The sequence below is a fragment of the Panthera pardus genome, unplaced genomic scaffold, assembly GCF_024362965.1.
Source record: "Panthera pardus isolate Hobbes unplaced genomic scaffold, ASM2436296v1 HiC_scaffold_17, whole genome shotgun sequence".
NCBI lineage: Eukaryota > Metazoa > Chordata > Mammalia > Carnivora > Felidae > Panthera > Panthera pardus.
In genome coordinates, this window is record NW_026526732.1 from 26,506,270 (window position 1) to 26,531,282 (window position 25,013).

The 25,013-nt window shown below is 42.9% G+C and overlaps 1 protein-coding gene across 2 annotated transcripts in view; it reads right to left on the reverse strand.

Annotated features, from left to right (window-relative positions):
- Positions 1-24,657, reverse strand: part of HECA (hdc homolog, cell cycle regulator) — a 50,038-nt gene extending 25,381 nt beyond the window's left edge. For both annotated transcript variants that reach the window (XM_053904424.1, XM_019420423.2), the window contains exon 1: positions 24,387-24,657. In XM_053904424.1, coding sequence (XP_053760399.1) covers positions 24,387-24,657 — 271 coding nt within the window. The remainder of the gene's footprint in view (positions 1-24,386) is intronic.
- Positions 24,658-25,013: the final 356 nt, after the last annotated feature.

Sequence of the window (25,013 nt, forward strand, 5' to 3'; positions counted from 1 at the left end):
TGGCCACATAATCTGAACCTAGTCCTGAAACACATCACCACTGACAACTAGAGGAGTCCAGCCAATTCCAATCTCATCCTCTTGGGATGGCTACTTAAGAAACATCAATGGGGGCACCTGGGTGGCTCAGTCAGTTGAGCATCTGATTTTGGCTCAGGTCATGATCTTGCAGTTGACGAGCCCGCATGGGGCTCTGTGCTGACAGCTCAGAGCCTGAAGTCTGCTTCCGATTCTGTGTCTCTCTCTCTCTCTGCCTCTCCCCTGCTCATGCTCTCTCTCTGTCTCAAAAATAAAAAAGATAAACATTAAAAAAAATTTTTTTGGGGGTGCCTGGGTGGCTCAGTCGGTTGGGCGTCCGACTTCGGCTCAGGTCATGATCTCGCGGTCCGTGAGTTCGAGCCCCGCGTCGGACTTTGTGCTGACAGCTCAGAGCCTGGAGCCTGTTTCAGATTCTGTGTCTCCCTCTCTCTCTGACCCTCCCCCATTCATGCTCTGTCTCTCTCTGTCTCAAAAATAAATAAACGTTAAAAAAAAATTTTTTTTTAATAAAAAAAAAATAAAAATAAAAAAAAATTTTTTTTTCTAATAAAAAAAAAAGAAAAAAAACATCAAGGTTGGCCACCTGGGTGGCTCAGTCAGTTAAGCGTCTGACTTCAGCTCAGGTCATGATCTCACAGTCTGTGAGTTCGAGCCCTGTGTTGGGCTCTGTGCTGACTGCTGAGCCTGCTTTGGATTCTGTGTCTCCCTCTTTCTCTGCCCCTCCCCTGCTCACGCTCTGTCTCTCTCTCAAAAATAAACATTAAAAAAATAAATTTAAAAAGAAACATCAATGTTAAAAAAAAAAGTGTCAATGTAACAACTTTATGGGGAGAATAATACATTATTGAGGTTATCTGGTCTCCATTAATGGCATTAGCAATTATAATGGCAACTTGTTTTAATAAGAAAAAGTCATATTCATTGGTAAACTAACCATAGATACATGCACTCTAATATACAAGAATTAAAAGAAAAAATAAGTTTATAACAGATGTCAATTAAAATAAGGTGCGGGTTGCCTGGCTGGTTTAGTCGGTAGAGCATACGACTCTCAATCTCAGGGTCGTGAGTTCAAACCCCTCATCGGGCATGGAGCCTACAAAAGACAGACAGATAGACAGGAAGAAAGAAAGCAGGTGCACACATTCATATATGTACATGAGTTTTTCTACGAATAACTGGATATAACCTTATCCGTGTAATTTTATACACATGTACCTGTCTACATGGACTATGATTTCCAGTGGGGGGAAAAAAAAAACCTTGCACTTTACTTTTACTTGCTCTAGTGAAAACCCCAAAATGTTCTTCCATTGGAGATTTGTGGTGTTCATATATACTTACAAAAAGAAAATCGTGAAACAAAAACTAGAAAAGACAAGGGCCTTCAACTTACTATAAACCCAAACTAGTCCTCAAAAGAGAATTATGGTTTGGCTAACCAAGTCCTTTAACAATTCAGTTTTAACTTCATGATCATTGTAAACCCCGGTCATTTGGGGCCTTGTTTACGAATGCCAGTAAACAACTGCTTACTCTCTGGGTTCCCCTTTCACGCGTCACTCTTTGAATGTTGGCCAGCTCAGCATCAGCTGCTGCAGGAACCCGTCATCATCATTTGGAACTCTGACCACATTCTCAAAGATCCTAATCAGCCCTCGCCTCCCTGCCTGGCACCAGTGCAAATTCGGGCAGCAACTTCTCCTTGCAGTGACACAGGATTTTGAGGCTTGCCAGTCTACAGGTCTACTTCATCTTTTTTCAGACACTGGAGTCAAAGATGATGAAAAATATGCAAAATGAGATCTGGAAACAGGAAATATTGATAACACTGTATGCATAGAGGTGATGATATCAGTATTTCCAGTTTCCTTTTTTGTACTCCTGGAATGAATCAATAAGTTCACGACAACCCTGAATTTCTTCCACCATCACAACTGATCATGAAAATTGTAAAAGTCTGTCATCAGCCAATATTATGGATTCGAGGCCAGATTTTTAAATCACCATGTGCTGATAAGTAGTCTTAACTCAATTCACTAGGTCTGACACACCAAAATCCTCAGAATCATTAAACAAAGAAGTCAAGGAACCTGGGTGGCTCAGGCAGTTGAGCATCCAACTCTTGATTTGGGAATGATCCCGGGGTCACAGGATGGAGCCCTGAGTCAAGCTCTGCCCTGAGCATGGAGCCTGCTCAAAATTCTCTCTCTCTCCCTCTCCCCAGCTCATGCCCTCTCTCTCTAAAATAAAAGAATGAATGGATGAATGAATGAATGAATGAAAGAGAAAGAAAAAAAGTCAAATAACATGTGACAACTTGACTATAGGTCACTAGAGATCTGGACATCTGCAAAATAAAAGTATAATAGTTATATTCTCAAAATGCTTTAAAAATTCAAACTATAAAGATAAACTTCACATAGGAAATATTTCAAAGTGATCTGGTCTCCAAATAAGTCAGTTTTTTTTTAGCGGATTTACTATATATAATTGCCTAAAGAGCCTTCAAATTTTCCAAGATAGTAATCAACACACATTTGGACAAATGGATGGCTTTTAAAAATGTCATTTAATAAGGATCATGTTCTAGGAGATGTAATAAAAACACCAGGGTTTGTCTTAGGGTTAAACACTTACTACAGAAGAAAGAAAATACACTGGGGCGCCTGGGTGGCTCAGTTGGTTAAGCGTCTGACTTTGGTTCAGGTCATGGTCTCGTGGTTTGTGAGTTCGAGCCCTGTGTCGGGCTCTGTGCTGACAGCTCAGAGCCTGGAGCCTGCTTCGGATTCTGTGTCTCCCTCTCTCTCTGTCCCTCCCCTGCACACTCTCTCTCTCTCTAAGAATAAACATTAAAAAAAGAAGAAAGAAAATACATAGGGTCTCTAAAATCAGCTACTTACAACTACCTGCTAATCAATCCAAGTCAATTCAAATGTTTTTGGACACCTGTTACGTGGCCAGTGCAGAGTTGAACATAGGGGATGCAAGGGGTGAATAAGATCATAAGCCATTCTTTAATATTTCTGACTACCTTATTTTTTTAAGTTTCTTTATTTATTTTGAGAGATAGAGGGAAACTTCATGAGAGTAGGGGAGGGGCAGAGAGAAAGGGAGAGAGAGAGTCCCAAGCAGGCTCCGTGGAGTCAGTGCAGGGGCTCACAAACCGTGAGATCATGACTTGAGCCGAGACCCAGAGTCAGACGCTTAACCAACTGAGCCACCCAGGCGCCCCTGTCTGACACTTTTTTTGTTGAAAACTGAACACTTTAAAACTGTATGGTGGCAATTCTGAAAATCAGATTCCCTCTCCTCACAAGACATGCTGTCGCTGCTATTGTTGCTATTGCTGTTTGTTTAGTGCTTTTCTTGGACTAATTCGATGAAGTCTGTATCTTGTCATGTGCAGCCACTGAGGTCTCTGCTCAGTTGCTTAGTGATAACGGAGCTAAACACTGAAGAGAGACTTCCCTAAATGCCTTGAACAAGTCTCCCACCCTTCAGCAAAGGGCTCTGTGCGTGTGCTGGCACATGTCTTCCATGCTTCAGCGGTTTACAACTGTTTTAAGCCTCTACTTTCTGCTGGTGCAGAGCCTCAAGGCCCGAGGTGAGAACAGGGTTTCAAGCGTTTCCTGGGCATGTGTGCAGTCCTGCCCATGGGCATCGTCTTCTAGAGCTCCAGAGATACAGCAGAGCTTTTCATAAGCCCCCAATGGACATCTCATTCCCAAGATTTTCTTAAGTTTTTTTGGCCAAGCTTCTTCTTTGCCCCAGTGGACACCACCGCCGCAGGCAGTTGTGATGTTAAACAATGGCTGCTGATTGTTTTCAACAGAAAAACCTAAGAAGAGGGCTTTACCACGGAGTAACCTCTGAGCCCGGCCAAATACAGACAAGCCCTGGGAATGAGGCTTTACCAGGGAGCTTCCGGAGGAGTCACACAGTGGCAAATCTCTGGCTCTAGGGCTTTTGGGGACTCCAAACCTGTCTTTCCCATCCAGTGATCCTACGCTACTTGTTTAAAGCTACCACAGAGCCAGGGAGAGGGAGTGGGAACAGAGCGAGTTAAAAGACAACATTTTCCTTGAATGCACACTCCTGGGATTACTGCAAGCCTATGGCTAATTTCCAGAGTTCTGAAAAGGTTGATTTTAATCATTTTTGCCTTTGTTCTCACTGCTTTTACAGAGAAGGTTTCTAGACGTCCTTATTCTGCCATTCCAACAGTGCTTCTTAATATAAACTTGTTTGTATGTATATTCTATTATAGAAAACCGGGAAAATACTTGGTCTTAGAATCAAATTCTGGGTAAGAAATGAACAGAAATAGAGAAAAAATGTAAAATTTTTATTATTTTTTAAATGGCTGACAAATGGTTATCAAGTTACTATGACATTGGGATTCTCTTTAAATACATTTAAGTGACGTTTACGATACACTGGAAATGGTATCCTCTGCATCTAGTTAAACCTTTAAACAACTGGGTGCAACAACATTACATGTGCAAGAGGAACTCTGGGTTCTTCAATTCTTTTAGGGGTCACACAAGCAAAAATGCTTGACTAGCACTTTGAAGTCAGCCTTCTGAAAATTACACTGTGGTTACATCATCCACACACTCAGGAAACTCAGCAACTCCAACACTGAACAGCACGTCTTCAGATCAAAGAGCTCCACAGTTAGGCCCTAGTCTGGCCTTCCCACCTGATCACCCACCAGGCCTGAAAGCAAAGCCTCGGCTTCAGCCAGGGTCTCCCCCTGTGGCCGCAGTGCAGGAAGCAGGTCAGAGGAAAACAAGTGGACAAAGACCGAGTAGAAGGCTAACCGGAGCCCACCGCTACCCAGTACCACACCTTGAATTCACGGAAGGTTTGCGTGTCATTTCTTGATTAACTGGTAAGTATATTTTTAAGTGAAAACTAAGAAGCTTTATTAATTTACTTTCTTTGTCTCAAGTATTTTGAGACCTGTTCCTCTACTACATAAAAAAACACACTAAGTCCTATACATAAAGGGAAGTCACTACAAAACTATTTTGTCAACTTGTTTTAATTAGTATAGGAGCTACAAATAAGCTCACTTAAGCACATCTGTCTTAACCTCTTGATTTAGTTTATCCTCCCTTATGTTATTTTAGTAGCTGAGACTGCTCCAAAGTGAGTAGCAAATCCAGTACATGGCGATTACATTCAATTAAACATGTTTTTATGCTTAAAGTAGGGTTTAAACACATGCTTTTACTCAGACAAACCACTCTATACAAATAAACAAGGAAGTTTTACATTTAAAAAAAAGAGAGAGAGGGCTCTCCAACTATATTTAACAACTCAGGCTTTTAACATTCCCTCAATCTATTGTTTACTCTCCTGGACCTACTCTTTTCTTTCAGTTAAAACCCACAGCCTGCCTCGCCTCAAGTTCAAACTAAATAGAAAGTTATAGGCTTTTATTTTACCTATTTTTCATTTCTTTTCTGGCTCTAGCATTCTGTTATCAGTAAAAAAATCTATATCAGTAATAACTCTAAAGTAGAAAATTCATTTTTCCTTTTTTTTTTTAACGTTTATTTATTTTTGAGACAGAGAGAGACAGAGCATGAACGGGGGAGGGTCAGAGAGAGAGGGAGACACAGAATCCAAAACAGGCTCCAGGCTCTGAGCCGTCAGCACAGAGCCCAACGCGGGGCTCGAACTCACGGACCGCGAGATCATGACCTGAGCCGAAGTCGGACGCTTAACCAACTAAGCCACCCAGGCGCCCCCATTTTTCCTTTTCTAATGTCAAGATCCAAAAGGACAAAGACCCGAACGTGCATGGTTTAGGCTGAATATCAGAATGAAGATAATGGCTGCATAGCTTTCCCAGCATGTTTCTTAAAAATACCAAAGTTCTGGGACACTTGGGTGGCTAAGTTGGTTCAGCATCCAACTTTAGCTCAGGTCATGATCACCCAGTCTGTGAGCTCGAGCCCCACATCAGACTCTGTGCTGACAGCTCAGAGCCTGGAGCCTGCTTCAGATTCTGTGTCTCCCTCTCTCTCTGCCCCTCCCCTGCTTGCACGCGTGCGCGTGCGCTCTCTCTCTCTCTCTCAAAAATAAACAAACATTTTTTAATAAAAAAAACAAAAACAAAAATAAACAAACAATACCAAAGTTCTACAGAATAGAAATAAGGCAATCTCTTCATTCAAATTCTACAAACATTGCCTGAGCCCACATAGGATCCTTTAGTGATTTGCTGAAGGTCATTCAGCTAGTACATGGCCTTTCCTCTTCCACTCATACCCATACTGCAGACAAATCAATGAAGAGCATAAAGCCACTTTATAACAAGAGGCAGTGACCAACAAGCTTTGTGTAACCGGATCATAGTAAGTCTTTCTACAGTTTGGAATAGCATCTTATACAAAATTATAGAATGACTTACTATGATCTGATTACCCAAAAGCTTATTCAAAGTGTTCAATACCCATATTAATCCTCAGTACCTTTTATACGTACCTTAAAACTACGTATAAAAAACCCCCAAGTTAAAGAAGTAAGTGCTGGGGCACCTAGGTGGCTCAGTCAGTTAAGCATCTAACTCTGATTTCACCTCAGGTCATGATCTCCGTTTGTGAGTTCAAGCCCCACATGGGGCTCTGTGCTGACAGCGTGGAGCTTGCTTGGAATTCTGTCTCCCTATCTGCCCCTCATCAGCTTACTCTCTTTCTCTCTCAAAAATAAATAAAAATAAACGTTAAAAAAAGATTAGTGTTGGGGGCGCCTGGATGGCTCAGTTGGTTAAGCATCCAACTGCGGCTCAGTTGGTTAAGCGTCCAACTGCAGCTCAGGTCACCATCTCACAGTTCGTCAGTTTGAGCCCCACATCAGGCTCTGTGCTGACAGCTTGGAGCCTGGAGCCTGCTTTGGATTCTGTTTCCCCCTCTCTCTGCCCTTCCCCTACTCAAACTCTGTCTCTCTCTTGCTCTTTCAAAAATAAACATTAAAAAAAAAAAAAAAAAAAAAAAACCCTAGTGTATTTAAATCAGTAAAATCGCAGCACACCATAGCTAAACTCATCTCCCTACCCTATTTCCATACTCTAAACTAAACTAAATCCTGGGGGTGCCTGGGTGGCTCAGTCAGTTAGGCACCAACTTCAGCCCAGGTCATGATCTCACGGTCCGTGGGTTCAAGCCCCACATCAGGCTCTGTGCTGACAGCTCAGAGCCTGGAGCCTGCTTAAGATTCTGTGTCTCCCTCCCTGCCTGCCCCTGCCCCTCCCACTCTGTCTCTCTCCATCTCTCAAAAATGAATAACCGTTAAAAAAAATTTTTTTAATAAAATAAAATAAATCCTTACACTTCTTGTTCTCCATGTAACTTTTCTGCCCTGTTAAGCTTCCCTAAGAAATACTTTCTGCTCCCTTGCCTTCCCTTCAAAATAAACCTGGGAAAATGCTTTAGAGGGATCCCTCCCAACCAGGCAAGTCACTCTGCCGGGATCCAAGGAGAAAAGACAAAGCTTTTGCCTGGGGCCACACTGATCTATTTCTGAAATGCTGCATCAGCAACCAACAAGCAAGTTACAGAATCTGTTGCAACAAGGAAAGACTTGTCAAAGGAGAGAGCATGTTTAAATCTTACACACACCTCAGTAAAAATAAAAGCTAGACTCAAGAATCAGTCACGTCTGCATCCTGGTTCAGCAGTTCACTATATATCCACACTCAACCAACACAACCTGCTGTAATATGACTGGTTTTCAAGACACTTTTTCATAAGATTTTTTACTGCTAAGACAACTCAAAGTTATAGACCCCCAATGATATATTAAGCCAGTGATGCCTTTGTAACTAGACATTCATTCCTTTTCCAATTACTTTGGTGGAACACACATAATTTTATAGCATGGCACTCTCAAAGACTCAAAACTATTCATTTCTAAACTAGAGGAAAAAAATAATAGACCGTTTATAAAGCTACCAAAAATATCTAGAAATTTCTTTTTACTATAGGAGAATTTAAATAGTAAATGTAATTCTATTTATATTTTATAATATAATATATATTATATATCTACATACAAATATATACAAGTATATATATGATTATATACTAATTGAATTCTAAGTGTTTCCAAATCTGTCAAGAGAAAACAATTTCCAATTAATTCTTTAAAAATTCTTCCAAGATATCTTTTTATCACTTACCTCATGGAACATTAAAAAATAAGTTGTAAGGAAAACTGATTTAGTCCAAAGTCAAAAATTTCAAACCTGAGCATCTAGAGGATGAAACTTACAAAGTGTTTTTAATCAACCAAACCCCAAGAAAAACAATCATACAATATAAACATATTGATATATTTACATTCATACATTAACACTTATACATACCAAGCATCATATGCCTATAGGAGTTATTTTGATGAAATCCATAATATAGTTTGGTATATCCAAAATTCTTCACTATGGTTTAAAATGCAAAATCCAGGGGCACCTGGGTGGCTCAGTCGGTTGAGCGTCCGACTTCAGCTCAGGTCATGATCTCACAGCTCGTGAGTTCGAGCCCTGCATCAGGCTCTGTGCTGACAGCTCGGAGCCTGGAGCCTGCTTCAGATTCTGTGTCTCCCTCTCTCTCTCCCCCAACCTACTCGCATTCTGTCTCTGTCTCTCTCAAAAATAAACAAACATTAAAAAAAAATTTTTTTTTTAATGCAAAATCCAGAAGGGAGGTAAGGAAACAAATGAAAGTCCTATGTAAGCCTTTCAAATGTTTTTACAACAACACTTACCCACTCCCCCACTCCATAGGACCCTAGAGGCAGGTAAAGGGTAAAATGCAGAAAGGCCCACAGCGATTACAGATACACGCACACATGTGAATCATGCAGACAACAGCCAAAAGCAAGGCTCTGTTATGAAAAAATGGTTAAAATCACAGTGGGATCTGCTGCTATAACGAAATGTGGGGCCGGCATGATTCACAGATCACAACAGAATAATCCCCAAATCAGCTCTAGTCATTCTGCTGAAACAACCCTCCACAAGGCTTACCCCAGTCCTCACGGCAGGGTCAGAAAGCCCTTGCAGAAACTCCTAAGAACGCCCTCCAGGAAGCAGACCTGCCCAGACAACAGTAAACAAGCTCTGAAGACTCTCTTGGAAAATCTACACAGCACAACTTCTGGACCCAAACATGGAAGAAACTAAAGGCTCCCCCAATAAGGATTTTGGAAGAATAACATTCGCAGCAAACTCCACACAGGAGAGCCGAGGGCTGCCTTGGGATTTACCAAATCAGAGTGTGCATTCAACTAGGGGGGAGCAGCCACATCAAGTAACTTAGAACTTAGAACCAAACACTCAACCAGAAAACACTAAAACCCCTAAATCATGACCCAATAATTTGTTTTTTCAAAAAGCTCTACACTTGGTCTGCAAAGAGTTGGTAACAAACAATGTATCATATCATCTTTATTTTCTACAGATAAGAACATTTGAGATGAGGAAAGTTCACTTGGTCCTGCGAAATGCCAGATCGCAAATTATGACCTGTCTCTCAAACCTCACACTCTGTAGAACAAGCACTGAGTTTGGGAACCTCTTCCAAATCACAGACATCTGAGAAGCACAAGGGCTAACTGGAGCAGCACAATGCATGGAGGTGCAAATAAATTTTGGTTCAACTGAGTGCTGTATCTTCATTTCATTAACATGCAAATGTCATTTCAATCCAAGTGTCACAAAGAGAAAAATGAGAACTTTCATGACTCAGCATTTCAGTTTGTTATGACAAAGAAATTAGGGGATAGGGTGCTTGGGTGGCTCAGTCAGTTAAGCTCCCAACTTCAGCTCAGGTCATGATCTCACGGTCTGTGGGTTCAAGCCCCGCGTCGGGCTCTGTACTGACAGCTTGGAGCCTGGAGCCTCTTCGGATTCTGAGTCTCCTCCTCTCTCTGCCTCTCCCCCGCTCACACTGTCTGTCTCTCAAAAATAAATGAACATTAAAAAATAATTTAAAAAAAAAGAAAAACGAAGAAGTTATGGGCAATTTAGCCCAAAGAGAACTCAAGTCTGCAGGTTTATTCTTGAGAAGAGGTAGTAAATAATGTGCCTTTATCTACAAGTTTCAAAGTCCTGTGGAGCAGGGATAGGAACCACATTTCAGAAATGCACCAGAAGCGACAGGTGTTGAGCACCACAGCTCAGCTGTCAGTTGGACAGTAGTGATCAGGGAAGTGGAGGGTTAGGGAGGGCAGCAGGAACTGCGACCGATTCTGTGAAACAGAGCCTCAAAAATTAAACACAAAAAAGGAAACAGAACCTCACTAACGTAAGAGCACTGCTGTGCACGGATACCCAAATGAACTCAAGTCATTACCCTTCCACCACGCCCACAATGTTTTTCCCACAAGTACAAGTCACAGGTGGGACTTCCTCACTCAATACGTTTCTCTTGAGTTCTCTCACTATGCGGATGTTCTGTGATCATACAAAACCGTTAACATTTCTAACCAGCAAGAACACCTGAAATCAGGCAAAAAGATAATAAACCAAGGAAAATGTACCTCAAAAAAGTATCCTGAGGGGCGCTGGGGTGGCTCAGGCAGCTAAGCAACCAACTCTTCATTTCAGCTCAGGTCATGACTTCCCAGTTCCTGGGATTAAGCCCCGAGTCGGGCTGCCAACCGTGGAGCCTGCCTGGGGTTCTCTCTCTCCCTCTCTCTCTGCCCCTCCCCTGTGCACACTCTCTTACTCAAAATAAATAAACATTAAAAAAAAAAGTATCCTTAATATACAGAAACTTTCTGCAAATCAGTAAGAACACAAATATGCCATTAGTGAAATGAATGAAAAAAACAACACAAATGAGCAGTATACATATAAAGGTACTCGCTCACTGATAATCCAACAAATGGGGCATCTGGGTAGCTCAGTCAGTTAAGCATCCAACTTGCTTTCAAGCTCAGGTCATGATCTCAGGGTGCATGAGATCGAGCTCTGAGTCGGGTTCCGCAGAGCCTGCCTTGGATTCTCTCTGTCCCTCTCTCTCTGCCCCTCCCCTGCTCACAGGCACTCTCTCTCTAAACAAATAAATAAACATTAAAAAAATAACAATGAGCTGTAATTTTTCAACGATCTGGTTGGCAAAGATGAAAATGGTTACCAAAGTCCATGTTGAGGAATGTGAAGAAAGGAACACCATATGCAGGGCCAGTGTCAGCGGAAACTGCTGAACTCTTTCTAGACAGCAGTTAGGCAACTTGTATCAAAACCTTAAAAACCACATGCCTTGTGGGGCACCTGGGTGGCTCAATCGGATGAGCATCCGAGTTCCGCTCAGGTCATGATCTCACGGCTCGTGAGTTTAAGCCCCGCGTCAGGCTCTGTGCTGACAGCTCGGAGCCTAGAGCCTGCTTCCGATTCCTTGTCTCCCTCTCTCTCTGCCCCTCCCCTGCTCACGCTCTCTCCCTCTCTCTCAAAAATAAATAAACATTAAAAAAATTTAAAAAAAAAAAAAAAAACATGCCTTGTGACCAGTGATCCCACATCTTAGGACTTTAGCCTAAAGATAATCACATCCTAGTTATGAGCTGTGATCCACTGAGAACAGGAAGTGTGAGTTCAAGTGTTCACAACCTCCACAATTCCAACACCAGGAAATCCTTCTGTCATAATGAGAAGGAATCAGATCCCCATGAATGGAAAATGTATGCGCTAAGTGCTTCCTTGGTCAAGTGCTTTGTTTCACAGATTTAATTTCAGTTCAAGTACCCAAATGATAAGCATAAGGCATTTTAAAAGTAATATAAACAGCCCTATTGCTTTCTTGATGTTTTTTTACTGAGTTTAAGTCCTCTACTTAAAAAGTTGTTCATTATTTATGCACATGTATGTGCGTCCAATATCACATAGGATCACACTGTGGCACTGAGGCCAGGCACATCTCTTTAACCCAAACACGCCTTTTCGGCAGAAAGGGAAAGAGGCCATCTCTGGAGCTTAGTGTCCTCATCCTCAAAAGCAGACTCGTGACTGCTGGGTGTTGAGCCTGGCTCCTAGAAAGCACTCAATAAAGGGCAGTTGTGGTGTCATCGTTGTTCCTATACCTAGAAGCGGCTGCTTCTCCTTTCTGTGGATTTTATGGGTTCTGCAGCCCCAACACACCTACCACCCAAGGAATCTCACCTAACTTGCTCTGTACTGCAAGACATCACCTGCACATGTACAACTAAATGCCTTATAGAGTGGAACTGTATCATTACAGAGCTAACAGTACTGCAATACGTAAGCACTGCCCGATAAAAAGAGATCCGAGGGGTTGGAAACCATTTGGAATAGTTCTTGGAGCTGCCCCGTACATTAGATGCATGCATTTCTGTCTCTCCCACAAAAGACACTTCCCGTTTCTCAACGCCAGCCTCCCTCCGTGGCTTCTGGCAGCAGCACTGTGCCTGTTCAGTAACAACCATCTCAAACCATCGTAGGCTCAGCCTCTCAGATTACCAACTGCACATGCTGCCAATCAAAAATAGTCAGAACTTGATTCTGTACATTCCCCAGTCTGCATTTCTACCCAGACCCTGAGCTTTGTCAGGCATGTGTAACAAATAATGTGTCACTTTAATAAGAAGTTGTAACATAATAGAGTTCTACTAAATATTATACTGAAATGATCACATTTAAGAGTGCTCATTTAGAAATCTAAAATAGAGTTTGTGATTCAGTTTCAGTATTAGCGTCAAAAGACTCGCCTGAGACACTTTTATAACTTGAAAGGACATGATCTGAAGTATCAAACTTATACTCATCTCTAGGGAAAAATATACATTTTAAGTTTGGCAAACAGCTCCCTTACTATGAACAATTTGATACCCTGCTAACCTTTGCCTAAACTTATCCTTTTTATCAGTTTTATGAAGGCATATGCCTTAATACCATCTATTTCTAATAAATTTCTAACAAAATAAAACACAGAAACCCTGAATTATGACACTGTCTTTCGCTATCAGACTACCTACAATTGCTATTACGGGGGGTAATGTGATCTGAACTGCAAAATATTTTGAAGAGATCTAGAATGTGCCACTGTGGCCTAAAAACTGCTTTCAGCTGCAAGCATTTGAGTTCCTGAAATCTCTTATCTGCCTAAAAGCAGAGCCTCTCAAAGAACTCAATCGACTTGTGTCCCCTCCCTAGGAGCAATCAGGGAAGACTGACTCTTATCACCAGAGAGATGTCTCCACACCACACCTAAGCAGACATTGTCACAAAACTATCACGTTGCCCATCTATTCTCTAAGGGCCCATTTATCTTTCCAGAAAGTTATTTCTTTTTCTATAGGTGCTTTTTCTCTTCCCTTCTCTCATTTGTCTTCCCATGAATGTCCTTCTCCCCCCCCCCCCCACCCTTCACCAATGAAGATGGTATATAAGCCACAAATTCTAACCCTCAACTTTGAGTGGCATATTTTCCTGTGATTAAATCTGCCTTTTCTCTTGTTTATGTATCTTCTGTCATCTTAATTTGCAGGCCCCCAATTATTACACCTAAGATGGAGGAAATGCTTTTCCTACTGACAATTTAAATCTACAAAATACATCCTATAAGTGTATGAGAATCATGCTTTCTTATTAATTGCAGTCAAAAGCAATTATATAATTAACATTTAACACTTCCTCTTTGAAGTCTTCCTGTTTTCTCGCTTTTCTTTAAACTTCCTATTAATTTTTGTTTCTAACTCTTAGATTGTTTTCAAGTATTATTCTCGTAAGTATAATTTGGCAGAAATAAAGTTTCCCTTTTCTACTTCTGACAAATCAGAACATATAATAATTGAGCATTAGAAACACTACTCTTAAAAAGAAAAAAAAACTACTCTTTGCCATTTGATAAAAACCTCTCCAGTACAATCAAACTAAAACATCCTGTTGATTAAATAAAGCAAGTTGCTATCTCACCAACCACTGAGAACTGGAAGCTTTCTGAAATATACAGAATTAGGCACCCGTGCACATACACGTACACACACACGTACACAAACACACAAACACACACACACACACACACACACACACACACACACACATGCAGGGTTACTTTGTACAAAACAATGAAAGCCAACCACAAACCAGAGGTTGTTTTAAAACTGATCCAATGATGATAAAAATAAAATGACAAACCAAGAAAATTAGTCTAACCTGGCTCTGAGATACACACTTTTTACCAAGGTATGAAAAATAAACCATAGGGACAACTCTCCCTGCAGGGAAAAACCCTTTCTGCTCCGATGGCCACAACCACTCCCTTGGCAGTCAGTTGTTTCTCTTAAATTAACCTCAATTAGCTAACCTTGCATGGCTCAGAAAGCACCTGGATGCTGGTGCCCACAATGAAGACTCTCCACACAGCAGCCTTGGGTACCATAACACCATCACCCGTGTGCCCACTGCTTTACTAAAAAGCCACAATCAAGGGTCCATGGCAAGTTGGGCCAACAATCCTTGACCAGCCCTATCAAAAGAAAAATTGCTGGGGTGTCCGGGTGATTCAGTCGGTCGAGTGTCCAACTCTTGAATTCGGCTCAGGTCATGAGCTCATGGTTCGTGGGTTCAAGCCCCATGTAGGGCTCTGTGCTGACCATGTGGAGCCTGCTTGGGATTCTCTCTCTCTCAAAAATAAATAAACATTTAAAAAAATTTTAAATAAGAAAAATTGCTAAAATAGCATTCTGCTGAAATTACAACTGTATAGGGCTAGGTTTAGTAGTAGGCAGGGATAGATAAGGGAGCCATGACCACATGCTTCAAGACTCCCTGTAGAGGCCCTGGGCCCTCCTGGGCCCTCCTACTCCTCAGAGTGGCCACCAGCATCCCCCCCCCCACCCGCCCCCACCCCTTCCACAGATTCAAGTGGAAGGCTATATAGCTGCAGGTGGGTTGGGGGTAAAGAAAGGACAAACACATTCCAGACCTGCCCATGCTAGGTGCCATGAATAGATTCTCACAAACTGTTATCCAGTTCCTGATAAGGTCCCAATAAAAAGTCGGAGACAAAAATCTTTGGCGGAAACCCAGTTGGGACTCCTCTCACTCCCTCTCACTCTCTGAGAACTTTGTACTTTTGCTCAATAAACTCTATCACCGTGCTCGCTCTCTGCTGTATGAGATTCATTCTTCGACTCCATAAGACAAGGAAGGACCAGCGTCTCTCCCACCCAGCTATAACACAACTTTACAAGCCTGTCAACAACCTACGATGACAAACCAAGCTATTCCCTTGTGCGGGTTCAACTGACCATGTGCCTACTTACAAACCTCAGGGATGGTCCTCCACTGGCTACAAAACATCCAGATTTAACCATCTGGCCCCATTCCCTTTCCAGCTTCCTGTCCTACTACCGCACCTCAAACCAGTCACAAACTCCTGGCAGCAATCTTTCCCATCTCCTTCTGCTTGAAACATCTTTCCTCTGCTTTCAGAACTACATGCTTCTCTTCCTCCAAGACTTGGTTCAAACGTCCCCTCCTCCGGGAAATAAATCATTTTCTCCACTGGGCCTCCACAGCACATTATCATGCTCCTAGTGTTTACAGGTCTCTGTCCCAGCTTCACCATTAGCCTGTAGGGATGTAGAATCTGATGTCTTCAACTACAATTCATCATTAAACTTCCAGTCATAGAAGAGACAACAGGCACATAATAAATGTTTAGGAAATGGCCGAGTGCACAGATGAACAAAACAACCAACAAGCAAACAAATGAGCACACCAACTAATGAACCTTCTAGTTGTGGCCTGGAGAGAGGAGACATTAATATTAATGTCAGTAATATTAAGCCCTGGCTAATCCCCAAAGGACACCCTGAGCTCCTTACCTCCTTTCAGCTACTCTTAAACCCCACACATGTTCATTTCACTTCTCTGTATCTTCAAATACAATCCGCATCCTTAATCCACATTTTTACCACCTCAGAAGCTCCAGCTCTTCATTTCATAGTTGCCCTCGTGTAGTCCATGTAATAACCAACTTGCACTTGTTTCCATAAAGGCTCCCAAACAGACCATAAACCCTTTGGGCACAATTCTTTTGTCCTTGTAATCCGAGGGCCTCACATTGTCCTTGTGATCCCAGAGCCTAACACAGTGCCTGACAAATAGTACTCAATACATGAGACAAATAAATAAATGAAGAAAGGAAGATGTAACCATACTCACGTTTTGCTTGTTACTTTTTTTCCCTGTTTTGCTAAATCACCTGATTTTTCCACGTAAACTATAATAATCAGAAAGAGAAGATGAGGGAAGAAAATATCATTTATAATCGAATCAGTACTTGAATAAAAACCTGTATCGTACAAGTCTTTTGCTATATTAACATTCACAGACACTTCACCACCATCTTATTGTCTCTCAGTGTCTGTTCTCAATGCATAATAGTTTTGTTTTTTTTTCTTAGAGAGACATAAGCAGGGGAGAGTGGCAGAAAGAAAGGGACAGAGACCGAGAGAGAATCTTAAGCAGGCTCACGCTCAGCACAGAGCCCAACAGAGGGGGCTGGATCCTGGGATCATGACCCGAGCTGAAATCAAGAGTCAGATGCTCAACCGACTGAGCCACCCAGGTGCCCCTGAATGCATAATACTTTAAAAAGTTTTCTAACTGAATAAAGTTGAACAAATCACAAAACATATAACGCTATTACTGCCAGTACCCATATCAGCCAGGCTCTGAGCCAAGATCTTTAATGCACTGTTTTTCTTAATCTTTATAAAGGTTGTATTTGGAAAATGGGAGTCTGAGAAAGGTTAGATCGCAAAGTCACTTAGCTGGTAAACTGGACCACCTACACTTGCACCCAGGTCTGTTGAGACCACATGCTTTTTGACTAAAATTTTAAAAATTCTAGCCCTGGGGCACCCGGGTGGCTCAGTGGGTTACACATCTGACTCTTGATTTCGGCTAAGGTCACGATCTCACGGTTTGTGAGTTTGAGCCCCACCCCAACCAGGATCCGTGCTGGTGGTACAGAGGCTGCTTGCGATTCTCTCTCCCTCTCTCTCTCTGCCCCTCCCATGCTCTCTATCTCTCTCTCAAAATAAATAAACTGTGAATGAATGAATGAAATTCTAGGCCTTATTTCTTAAAATTAGAATAAATGATGTAGAAAGAATTTCAAAAGCCTATCCCTTCATCTTCACTATTACCAACTGCTCAAATATCATTCACCATTATTAGATATCTTGTTGAATTCTTGTTAGCCACCAAATCACTAAAGAGCACAGAAGTCCCCAACCGAAACATATGCAGCCTTGGAAAGTCCCCTTAAGTGTGACAGCATCTGCTCCAGGCTCTTGATCCTACTGGGGCCCTCTTACTGCTGAGAATTAGGCAGCAATTCTCCAGCATGCCGTTAAAACTACAAGAACTCAGGACGGTGAGGCTGTGGGGGAAGGGCACTCTGACCAGAGCAGGGTCAAATTCCCACAACTTTTCTATAGGACAATCTGTCAGCATACATTAATTTAAATATTTTTTTAAAAAGCGTATCATTTGACACAGTAAGTCCACAGGGAAGAATGTATCCTAAGTAACTGGATAACTCCCACAGATGTATAAATAAAAACCTAAAGGTCAAACAATAGTAGAATGATCAAATTATCCAAGGTACGGACACATGATGGCATATTATACAGTCACTGAAACATTAAAATGGTGATGAACCTGTGTATTTACTACTCTGCTAAATTTCCACAAAATACTGCCTCTGTAAAAAGCTGGTTACAAAATAGATTATCCTCTTTTTTAAAAAATTATACATGTACTTTTGAAAATCTATAAGAGAAAATATTAAAAGTATACAAGTACAATGGTGATCTAAGTGGTAAGATTATGTGTTTGAATAGAAAGTCAAAGAACTTCGCCCCATCTTTATTTTTTTTAAGTCTATTTATTTGAGGGAGAGAGAGAGAAAGAAAGATTGAGCAGGTAAGGGAGGGGCAGGAAGAAGGAGAGAGAGAGAATCCCAAGCAGGCTCCACGCTGTCCACACAAAGCCCAATGCAGGGCTCAATCCCACGAAATGAACCATGAGATCACCTGAGCCAATACCAAAAGTCAGACACTTAACCAACTGAGCCACCCAGACACCCCATCCGCAGTGGCCATTTTATTCTCTTTCCACAGTGGCCATTTTATTACTGATAAAATAACGAAATAGCAAAATATTTTTAATTAAATCTATCCCTTAAAAATGCCAAAGAGCTCATGAGCAAAATCAATCAGATTTTTTTTTTCCCTAGAGTTTTCCTTTTGATGCCTTCAAGTTTTTTAAATTGTTCATAGATAAGTGTGGAGTAAATTCAGAGGAGGATTAAGCTGCAAAAGACTTCCCAGTTTCATCTCCTGTTTTCAATTCTTTACAGAATGATACATATTCTTGGACTTGGATGACATTGAAGGTTCAGTTTTTAGAATTCAAGCTCAGGTCCTTTCAGAAGTAAATAAAGAAAAGATGGTACCCAAAACCTCCATTAACAGATCATAGAAGAGTTTTTACTCGCGGTGCCTGGGGTGGCTCAGTCATTAAGCGTCAGACTTCACCTCAGGTCATGATCTCACGGTTTGTGAGTTCTGTGAGTTCAAGCCCTGCATTGGGCTCTGTGCTGACAGCTCAGAGCCTGGAGCCTGCTTCAGAATCTGTGTCTTCCTCTCTCTGCCCTCCCTCCCTTGCTCACACTCTGTCTCTCTTTCTTTCTCTCTCTCAAAAATAAGTAAACATTAAAAAAAAAATTTTTTTTTTAAGTTCTTACTATAATATACAAAGTGCACAAGATGAATCTTTGATGGATGAGGCAATATTTTCTATCAATCCCCATTACAAAGGTGGATCTCAAAAGACAAGATCCAAAAGTAGCAGATTTTTTTTCATTTTTATTCACTTTTGAGAGACAGAGCGTGTGCACATGGGGGGAAGGGGCAAAGACAGAGGGAGACACAGAATCGGAGGCAGGCACCAGGCTCTGAGCTGTCAGCACAGAATCCGACGCAGGGCTCAAACTCATGAACTGTGAGATCACGACGTGAGCCAAAGTCAAACCCTTAACTGACTGAGCCACCCGGGTGCCCCAAGTAGCAGGTGTTTTTAAACACCTGACAAAATTAACTTCTAAATAAGAAAATGTCTTCCAAGATGATAATCGTACCCTACATACCTTAGGCCTGCAATAAATATTTCTTGATTTGAAAATAAACAGGGGGCGCCTGGGTGGCTCGGTCGGTTAAGCGTCTGACTTTGGCTCAGGTCATGATCTCACGGTTTGTGAGCTCGAGCCCCACGTCGGGCTCTGTACTGACAGCTCAGAGCCTGGAGCCTGTTTCAGGTTCTGTGTCTCCCTCTCTCTCTGCCCCTCCCCTGTTCATGCTCTGTCTCTCTCTGTCTCAAAAATAAATAAACATTAAAAAAAAAAAAGAAAAGAAAAGAAACAGCAGGCACTCTTCATTTTTCTTCTGATGAATAGAGACAATTTAAATATAGTAAAAATTCAAGTAAACACCTAAAAAGACAAACTACTTATAATAAACTACAAGCCTGAAGTTATACAAAATGTGTTCACTGACCTAAGTATGCAGAAAAACACAAATCTTGTTTATAGGGAACAGGTAGAGTTCCAAAAACCCACTTGTAAAGATGTATGAAATTCAGGGCACATTTCCCGCCAAAACCCTGTTACACTGGTAGTGAATTCCCGGCCTGATCCTAAAGGGTAGTGAGAACTATTTATCCCACGCCTGTGTTTTACGTGGATAGCACTAGTGGTGTATGGGAAGAAACAGGTAATGCTAGAGGAATAAAAAGGGCTCTTCGTCACTCGGAGAAGGCTCTCAGCTGAGTGCCTCTCCAGAGAGGCTCTCCAGCCAAGAGATAGATGCCACTCCCCAGGTCATACTGTCTCTTTCAGGAGACAGTCCAAGTCCTAAAGACCAGTCAGTGGAGGAAGCGGAGTTTAAAGGCCCTGCCCCCATGCCTCAAGGTAAGATAACTCTGCAGGGCATCCCAGCTCCAGAGTTCCCTGTTGTAACTGCAGGGCAGTTCAACTCCTTGCTTTACTCAATCCTGCTTCCCTCGCTGCCCAGCTAGAGCATTCCCAGTAAAACTCCTACACGTAAAATCTGTTTCAAAGACTGTTTCCAGAATCTAAGGCAAATAACTAACACTTAGTAAGCTCACATTATAAGTCAAGCACTGTGCATATACATACTTATATAGTATATAAGTTATATGTATGTAATATATGTGATCTTGCGGTATTATGGGTAGGTACTACAATCCCATTTTAAGTATGCAGAAACTGAGTCTCGGAGACGTCAAATGACTTGCCCAAGATTATATCTATGCCTTCCAAATGCACAGCCAATCAATATGTAAACAAACTCTCTTACACTTATACTGTAAGTGTTGCTGAATGGAATGGATTAAGGCAGATTCAGCTACTCAGAGGTTCTGGTGGCAGTCAGGAATGAGTGGCATGGTGACCCATGGTCGTACATAAAACAGGAATTAATAAAAGGACTTAGGATCCAGGCCCATTGAAAACTACATACTATGATCAAGGGTCCATATATTTTAGGCCCTCAGCAAAAAAGCAGTGGCCTAATGGAACCAGAATTCCAAAATGAAACTACATCGTAATAATCTACCGCATGATTCCTAGACCCTAAAAATAATGATTGGCAAACCTAGTCCACCTACAATCAAAACGCTACAATATGTACACCGATGTTTACTATGTAGGAGGAGCATGGCACTTCATCTTTTACTCCAATTCCTGCAAGAAGCTTCCTAAGCCAGTATCTAGAAATGCACTAACAAACTTATGAGGGGTACGAAGTCTTTACAATTAATACTCATCTTACCCAAGACGCACAACTTCACCCAGTGCAACTTCTTCCCCTATAACCATTCCATAGCTTCCCGAGCTTTCCCTGACAGTCTTCTTTTATACATTAAGCAGCTATTTACACGTACTGACAAAGAGTGAACAACTAAGAACTAATATTACCATGCCCTGGTGGCCGTCCTGCCCAAGAACCACAAGACACAAAACAATTCTATCAACTCCAAACAAGTACAAACGACAACTACTGTTAACTTCATTAAATTTGCGTTTGCATTTGTAGATCACAACTGACTTGAACAATGAGAACGAACTGTTTAAAAGTTTAAGAGAATTCAGATCCAGCACATCCTCAAAATAATCACTTAATTTCTAATATTCATAACTGCAAAATCTAATGTCACAAGTTAAAAAAATCAAAATATACTTAGAAATACTATAATAGTGCAATCAATGTCATTCTAAAATTCAAAAATAATTGGGCCTTAGCAGCTGATTCTTGAGAGTTTGCATATCTGTTGCCCCTTCCTTTAAAACTCACCAATGCCACTTCTCCTACCCCAACATTAGAAAGCATAGCTTTAAATGGCAAACACACACACACACACGCATATTTGTAATTTCCTTATTTATCAATTTTGCACACAAGAGGCCTTAGCACCCATGTTGAGTTACCAACTGCAGTGACAAGTTCTTCAAATTAAAATGGATCATGGAGACTTCACACCATGGCACAACCAAATATGGAATCCTAAAATACAGCTTGCTGATCAAAGTCTGTGTCTTCTCTAACCCTGACAATGGCAATGTTTGGCCCAGTTCTTACCTTTTTCTCCATTCACCTCATAAAACAAGTTGCAAATCAGAAATACACAGTTCCACACAGATAGACACAAAAGTGCTAAATATACCTGAGTTTGACATTGCAGAGGAGAGTCATAATAGTGACACCATAACCAGCTTAAAGTTTACAGAGGAGGGGGTATCACCAGCCTAAGAAAAAGTATTTCCTCGCACAGCTGTAAAGTGGTTTAATCTTTTGGAGAAAAAGATAAACAGCTGGGAATGCAAGCTGGTGCAGGCACTCTGGAAACCAGTACGCAGGTTCCTCAAAAAAACTAAAAAAGGAACTACCCTACGACCCAGCAAATGCACTACTAGGTATTTATCCAAGGGATACAGGTGTGCTATTTCGAAGGGACACATGCACCCCCATGTTTATAGCAGCACTATCAACAATAGCCAAAGTATGGAAAGAGCCCAAATGTCCATCAATGGATGAATGGATAAAGAAGATGTGGTATATATATACAATGGAGTATTACTCGGCTATCAAAAAGAATGAAATCTTGCTATTTGCAACTACGTCGATGGAACTGGAGGGTATTATGCTAAGTGAAATTAGTCAGAGAAAGACAAATATCATATGACTTCACTCATATGAGAACTGTAAGAGACAAAACAGATGAGCATAAGGGAAGGGAAGCAAAAATAATATAAAATCAGGGCGGGGGACAAAACATAAGAGACTGAAATATGGAGAACAAACAGAGGATTAGTGGAGGGGTTGTGGGAGGGGGGATGGGCTAAATGGGTAAGGGGCACTAAGGAATCTACTCCTGAAATCACTGTTGCACTATATGCTAACTAATTTGGATGTAAATTAAAAAACAATAAAGTTAAAAAAAATTAATAAGTAAACAGCCATCGTGAAGCTTCATACAGACAAAAAATAAAAAGGTACACCAGAACTGGAATGAGAGCTCCATGAGGACTAGGATGTCCTCTCTTGATTACCACTGTACCCTTTCATACTTAACACAGTACTTGTAACACTGTGTTTAATATATTTTGAAGGAATGAATGATAGCTATCATCATTCATTGATCACTTTTCTTAAAAAACTTTATAATATATTTTGAAGGAATGAATGATAGCTATCATCATTCATTGATCACTTTTCTTAAAAAACTTTACTAAGCATGTTAAAAGCTTAACAAGCCTTTAAAACAAGAACTGCAAACCAGAGAAGAAAGTAACACTCTGAGCCTCAGAATAACTCTATGGGGGGGCCAATGGAATATATACAATTTTTTTTTCAATTTTACAGGCGAGGAAATCAAGTGTCAGAAAGACTGACCTTCCCAAGAAGACAGAGCTCTAAAAGGCTAAACCACCAGTCTGCCTTCCTTCCCCTATGCCACATCAATACCAAAATGAAGTTCAGAGCTAGGAAAACAAAAGAACATGGATGGAGAAGACAGTCTGGCCAAAAATTGTATTATCAAACATTCAAAACTAGGCTGTCTGTTCCTGGAAAAAAAGAAAACTTTCCTACATCACTATTGTGGAGATACAGTCAGTGGGGCCTATGGTTCTGTTCTTAATTGGCTACACTTCAATCTCCTACGTTCAGAGCACTGTGGGGCTCTTCTGAGTGCAGGTGCCTCTTTAAAAAAGTGACTGATCTGCATGAAGAATGGCTTCAAAAGCTGAAAAGCTACAAGTTAAAAGTCAGAAATAAAGCTCCTAATATCCCTTCGTTAAAATATACCTCTATTCCCTTCCCTGAAAAACTGCCTGACCAGAGGAATTCAAAGAACTGTCCAAGTAAGAAAAAAGTGTTTGGCCGGCACCCGATAACGAAAATCGTGTCTCTCTAGTGACAACGGCAATCTGTCACATCTTCAGTATTCCCTAAGTGCCCTTCAAAAGGTGCATTAAGGTACTGCCTAAGAGTAGCAGGCTTCCTTCTAAAACCGTGAAACAGAATCATACAGACGATGATTTTTTTTTTTTTTAACTCCGGTCTGAGAACGGAAGTCAAGTTCAGATTCTCTTCCTTCCTCAAGCGAGTAAGAGAATTAAAGAGCGCGCGCGCGCACAAGCACGCACACACACACGCCCTGTAGTAAAAATGTCTCGGGGCCTCTTCACCTGTGGCAGTCGCCGCAGCAAACCCCGATTTGCTGGGATTTGAGGCTCTTCCCCACGCCGGGAAAAGGGGGGTGGGTGAGGGGGGCACAGGGGAGCATGAACTGGTGCCTAAGTTTCCAAGCGGATCATTCTTTTCAACTTGGGCAGCTCTTTCCTTCCCCCCACCACCCAACCCGCCGCTCCCCCACGGGCCGCAGCACACAGTCGGCTCCGCCAGAACCCGCAGGGCCCGAGGGGAGCACTGCCGCCGTCGCCGCCGAGCCCCGGGGCACCCCTCGGCGTCGGAGGCGCAGGCGGCCCCGGGTTCTCGGCCCGGGAGCGGTGCAGACCCCGGGCACGGGCCGCAGATCAGTCGTCGCCGCCGGGCGTGGGGACCGGGAAGGGACAGCCGCCGCGGGGCGGAGGGGCGGGGTGAGCACTTCCTGACTCTCGCATTGTCCACGCACCGCCCGCGCCGCCCCGGGCCCCGCCACCGCGCCTTCCCCGTCGGGGAGGAAGTTGGCGTTCGCCCCGCCAGCCCCGTCTTACCGTTCTTGGCGTCGCCCGCGGCAGCAGCCCCCGAGGCGGCCGCGGCGTTGGCGGCGCCAGTCCCCGCGCCTCCGGTGCCCGCCGCGCCCCCGGTGCCCGGCGCGCCCGCCGCCACCGCTCCGCAGCCGGCCGCCGCCGCCAGGCCCCCCCCGGCCGCCGCGCCCGCCGCGCCCGCCGCTGCCAGGGCCCCGGCTCCATTTTCCTGCTCGTCCCCGCTGCTGTTGGCGCGCTTGTTTTTGCGGCCGCCTTTGCTGCTTTTGGGGTTGGGCATCTCGCGAGCGTCCAGGTGCCCGGCGTCAAGGAAGGCGGCTCCCCGCCGCACGGCCGCTCCCGGCCCGCGCGGCGCCGGCTCCGGGAGGAAGAGAATGGAGGGCGCGGGCCGGCGGCTCCTTCGGCGCCCGTCTAGCCGCGCGGCCCGCGCCGCGCCATCCCGGCCGCCGCGCCCTCCCCGGCTTCCTGGAGCCGGCGCGCGGCCACCCGAGGCTCGCAGCCGCGCGAGCGCGGCGGGCTCGGGACCCGAGCGAGACGCTCCCGAGCCGGAGGGAAAAGGCGGGTCTCCGGCTTGTTTTGATTCGGCTTCGCTGACACGCTCTGGCCCCGCCCCCGCCCGTGACGACACTGGGGATT